The sequence below is a fragment of the Liolophura sinensis genome, chromosome 9 (genome assembly GCF_032854445.1).
Source record: "Liolophura sinensis isolate JHLJ2023 chromosome 9, CUHK_Ljap_v2, whole genome shotgun sequence".
Lineage (NCBI taxonomy): Eukaryota > Metazoa > Mollusca > Polyplacophora > Chitonida > Chitonidae > Liolophura > Liolophura sinensis.
The window spans coordinates 7,718,565-7,723,784 of NC_088303.1; the positions used below are offsets into that span (position 1 = coordinate 7,718,565).

General features: G+C 39.2%; 1 protein-coding gene across 1 annotated transcript; it reads right to left on the reverse strand.

The window, feature by feature from the left end:
- Positions 1 to 504: 504 nt before the first annotated feature.
- Positions 505 to 4,193, reverse strand: LOC135475917 (uncharacterized). Its single transcript, XM_064755878.1, has 5 exons — positions 4,154 to 4,193; positions 3,226 to 3,297; positions 2,191 to 2,322; positions 1,165 to 1,290; positions 505 to 718 (listed from the first exon to the last, which is right to left on the reverse strand). The coding sequence occupies exons 2-5, from the start codon at positions 3,284 to 3,286 to the stop codon at positions 567 to 569; spliced, it is 471 nt and encodes a 156-aa protein (XP_064611948.1). The 5' UTR covers positions 3,287 to 3,297; positions 4,154 to 4,193; the 3' UTR covers positions 505 to 566.
- Positions 4,194 to 5,220: the final 1,027 nt, after the last annotated feature.

A 5,220-nucleotide genomic window follows, 5' to 3' on the forward strand; every position in this document is an offset into this window, starting at 1 on the left:
GCGTGCTTGCCATATAACAGGAAAAGAAGAGTAAAACAAAACTAAGAAAAGAAGTGGCCTTGCGAGTGTGTCAGCAGCTGTCACTCAGAGCTATAGTCAATTTCGCTTCTTCACGTACACAGCTCCTTGTATTGTGAATCGTATTTAATTCGAGCATGCTCTGAAGTGACCTCAGCCACATTCAAGTGGTTGTAGCAACAACCAACCAACCAGTCTGTCTCATGAAAACCACTCACTTGCACCGAGCCAGACACATTAAAGTTGAAAGTCTGTGAAATTGTATTCACTTTAATTTCTTGGGCGGAAACTATCACCGAGCAGTCGCCCTGAACCCAAAGGAACCAAATAGACAGAGCAGGGTAATGCGGAAGGATGTGCTACTCATCCACTGAAAGGGACACTTCTTCATGCTGTGCAAAATAAATAGAGTGATAAAATCTGGCGAACAAATACTTTAATCCTGCACTAAACCTCGACAAAAGAAAAAACATCAAGTCAAGTGTATGTTGTTTGTCCATTTTTATTGAACATGATTTCAGGACATTAGGCCCGTATTCTCCCTTGTTTTACATCCCTCCGCAGCTGGTCTTGTACTTCATCTCACCGTCTTCCTCCACGTATTGGCATTCGCAGTTGTCGCCAACGCGGCCATCTTTGAAGACGTAAGAGAAGCCGGTGGCTCCCACTGGCTGACACGTGCCACTGGAATCCTCACAGCCTACAAACCAATTGAACCGTAAAAATGTGTATGTAGACGATATAGATTTCTTGTGAAAGGTATTTATTTGTGATATTCTGAAATAAGAGCAAATTTTCGATTGGACATGCCCTGATCGCTTTTTTGTCAACTCCCCGGTAAAGTCTTTTGAAGCCCTAAGCAGGACCGGGCCTATATGTGATGAGTGTAACACTTTGGATGAATATCAGACAGTTCCTATAAAATCATAAGCTCACTTTTTCTCCACATGTTGGCCCTTCTATTTCAACTTTTACAAGCTACACGTTCATGTTGGTTTTTGCTCCCATGGTCACAAATCTCAAACTTGACCTATTTTTAAGCCTTTTGTAGTAACTGGATTTACCCTTTTAGGATTTTCAGGGTATGCCTTCCATCGAATATGAAAAGAAAATCGTTACAAGATACAAGCTTCCGGGTAAACGTACCGTTGATTCGCTCATCTCTGAAAGTGGCCCCAGAATCGGTTTGGGTACAAACCACTTCAGAGCAGACTCCAGTAGAGATGCTGTCTCCTTGGTTCATACAGGTATCAGAGGGCTCGTAGTAGCACTCTGCATATTAGAAAAACAAACATGGACTGAATTAGTGTTGGATCGATTAAGCTTCTGACTGATTGACTCATTGAATAACTGATTAGCTGGTCAGAAGTTGTGAGCAGGACTTGTGAACATCGATGCAGAATATGACGACATATGGCCTACCATATACACATTATAGGCCTATGTATACAGTTCGTCATCAATCTCAAAAAGGCATTCTTTACTACATATTTTTTGCAACTTAATTAAAGTTATATGTCCTTGAATAAACAACATTAATATTTATCACAGTCTAAATATAATTAATCGTATTTATACAAATGAGCATCAGATTTTTCGGAACAAATGGGAGTTTCGCAATACATCACACCAGAAATTAATATTTTTTAAATTAATTATAATAAATACAGTCATGAATGAATAAATGCGTGTACATGTTGACAGTCGTAAGTAAGTCAACCTTAATCAACGTTTTGCGCCCGGAGAGCTATCTTTCGCCAGTCAGTTGAACAATACTTACTGATCACTGTGGACTAGCACATTTGTAAAAGTACTTGTCGGTGCTTCAAGGGTGTGAACTTTCATCGATTAATGATGTCATCTCGTTTTCTAAGAATAGGGGGCCTCTGTGGCAGAGGGGATTAGCACGTCAGCACGGCACAATGAGCCTCTCACCACAACTTGCAGATGGCCGTGGGTTTCCCACGGGCTCTGGCCCGTTTCCTCTCACCACAATGCGGCCGCCGTCGTATAAGTGAAATACTTTTGAGTACGGCGTAAAACACCAATCAAATAAAGAATTTTTAATTAAAAATAAAAATTAAAAGGTGATGAAGAAAATGAAGAAGTAAAAATTGGATATAGTCATATGATGTGAGTTAAGATTATAACTTTTACTAGTAATATACTCACTGTACTGAAACAACTGCCAGTTGCCATTAGATTTACATTTCTCGTAGGCACAGAAGCTTTTGTCCTCTGTAATGGACATCCGTACCTCCGAAACTCCTTTGCATGAACCGTCTTCGTCCACACAACCATCGCCTGTAAAATGTGTTTTGAAGTCTATTTGTACCGAGATTTAACAATTTTATCTTCGCTAACAAAAAATCCACCAAACCAGTAAAAAACACCTCCTCTTTCTAGTAGTTAATTTTCACGACTGTACATATGTTTTATGTTAATTGAGTAGCCTTGTTTATAATATATTGATCATTGCTGTCCTGAATGACTCGTTGGGACATGCTTTTGCCTACTGACTGCCTCCATACTTACCACCTAGCCCCATTTGCCAGTACATGTTGAGAAAACCCTGCCCTGCCTGCGAGTACATGGTACCTAACCTAACCCCGCTTGCGAGTACAGGATGACAAACCCCGCCCCGTCTGTGGGTATAGAATGGCAAACCCGGCCATGTCTTTGAGAACATAGTACCTAAGCTAACCCTGCCTGCGAGTACAGGGTGGCATGCCTGTAAGAACATGGTACCTAACGTAACCTCACCTCTAAGTACAAGGTGGCAGACCCGGCCCGCCTGCGATTACACAGTGCACAGTAGCTAATTTGACCCCTCGTGCAAGTATATGGCGGTAAAATTGGCCCGTCTGTGAGTACAAGGTGGCAAAATTATGAAAGTTACACACTGTGAAGAACCATCGACAAAGAGGTGAACTGTATTTAGCTAAAATCTATAGTTCAGCTTTTGTCAACAGTCATCAGTCCTTGACCGACGAGGTAGCAGGTTCGAATTAAGTACCCGTTAGTTTGGAGGTGACAAAGCTATTCACGTCCGGTGGTTTCTTCCGGATGCATGGACGTAAAGTTGTCATACAATCTACGTATTCTTCTTTACATCGTGAACAGTAATCACCTCAACAAATAAGTCTATATTTAATAAATACCATAAAAAGAAGAAAAGCTGAAGATGATATTGAGGTATTGACTTACAGTTCTGGGCGGAGACATAGGCGAATGTGGTCAGGGCCACAGCAACGAAGAATTTCAGCATGGTGGAGTTGACTGCAAAACAAGAACGGGGTTGTTCGTAGATTATGTATAATGTGTTTATGAATAATTGAACGAGTATGGCTTAACGCCACAATTGTAGTTGAGACTAAAGAACCATCATAAGATTATATATATATGATTTTATGAATATACATATGATCAGAATTCTGGTTAGTAGAATATACCAAATTCAAGCACATTAACTTTATTAAGCAATACTCATGCATTAATATGTCGCAATGCCATTTTAGTCAAGATGCAGCCTCGATTAGCCACCATACAAAAATTACTTTTAAATGTGACTTTCTCATCAACGAAAAGTAAAAAAAATCTTGAAGATCATTTTTACAAATATCCTTTCAGGCTTTCATATGGAATTGACATCGATGCTGAGATGTATTTATTTATATATTTCTCTGCATTTATTAATTAATTCAACAGTTAATGAGTTCTTTAGTTAATTTGTAACGGAAGACAATGTAAAGTTGGTGGCACACTGGACAAAATTGGAGTTTTTTCTCAAAATTTCCAATTTCTTTGATCGACATTTTTTGGTTGAAATTTTGACTTGATATCATATATGTACTTTAAGTGCATCCATCTGTATCTTTGTTGATTCCGTGTCCCTGAAATTTGATGTCTTGTACATAGCACAACGTTCAAACAACTCTCTGTAAAATTGCCGTCTCTAAGAACACTCTAATTCCATGTTGATGCATCAGAAAGATAAGAATATCTGGACAGTACAACGCTAAATGAAAAGGTAATGCAGAGAAATGTATCAATAAATATCCAGGAAAAAAGGAGGTTATTTTGAGAAAATTTAATTAAGGAGCCTATAAACGGTTAAGATCGTGGAAATACTCACCTATGTGTGAAAATCCCGGATTAGCGTGCGGTTTCAAAGTGCATTTCTCTTGAGGTACCCACCGTTATAAACACTATAGCATTGATCATTGGTCACATATGTTGGCATTTAAAAGATAGCCTTTAAAGTAATTGTGTATCTTGGTATTGATGCCGGCACCTGCTGGTCTTTGTGGTAAACAAAACACCCATCCAGCTACATTGTCTGCCATTATAACAGCTGCATCTGGCCGCGACATCAAACCCTCTCCATGTTTACGTCGACAGCTTATCATATTTATACAATTTATGTAAATCTATGATATATCTTATTATATTAGTGTATGACGCCTTTATTAAATTCATGTCACCTTAACTCTGTTTACGTGGCAAAAGCTCAAAACCCTACACACACCCGGTGTAATTTACATGATTATACCGTATGTTTGAAACACTCAGTTGCTGATTCAGCCCAATGTAGATCAGTGGTTAAAGGTCATGGTTTATGTCAAAAAGATATAAAAGATCGCAAGATCTGATCCTAAAATAATTGAACTGGAGTTAACGTTATAATAGTTGTTGGGAACATTAAACAGAGAGGGGGATACAACCCAGCCCTGTAAAATACCACATTCAATGCTTCAAATACGGCTTAAATGTATCAGTGGTAAAATGGTTCAACACATTGCGCTGTTTTAATACTTGTATAGATAAAGATATAGATGAAGGGAGGAACCGGGCAGAGCCCAGGGGCAACCCACAACCATCCGTAGATTGCTGAAAGACCTTCCCAAAAACGACCATGTGTGTGTAGTGCTAAATCTAACATCCTCTTCAGAATGTTCGTTCAAACGTCTAGTACAGGCCCTGTTTTTCTTCACTCTTTTTATATGCCTGTGAGTAATTCTAACATATCTCCAAACACTTTAACACTAAAAGCAATGGTGAGCGAAGCGTGCTCAAATTGACTGTCTATACACAGTTGCTGTCCTCGTCAAGGTCGCTTGGGCGGTTTCATTTCGCTAATAAAATAGCGTTAGGTTGTGGTGTCAGAATGTCTGTTTTCTTACAAATCTGACAGCTCACATT

What these genes read in the sequence shown, in the direction of transcription:
- LOC135475917 (XM_064755878.1), bottom strand. Translation starts at nt 3,286, where the DNA reads ATGCTGAAATTCTTCGTTGCTGTGGCCCTGACCACATTCGCCTATGTC. An exon ending in CTATGTCTCCGCCCAGAACT is followed by an intron (nt 2,323 to 3,225) that starts GTAAGTCAATAC and finishes CACATTTTACAG; the next exon opens with GCGATGGTTGTGTGGACGAA. An exon ending in CTGGCAGTTGTTTCAGTACA is followed by an intron (nt 1,291 to 2,190) that starts GTGAGTATATTA and finishes TCTAATATGCAG; the next exon opens with AGTGCTACTACGAGCCCTCT.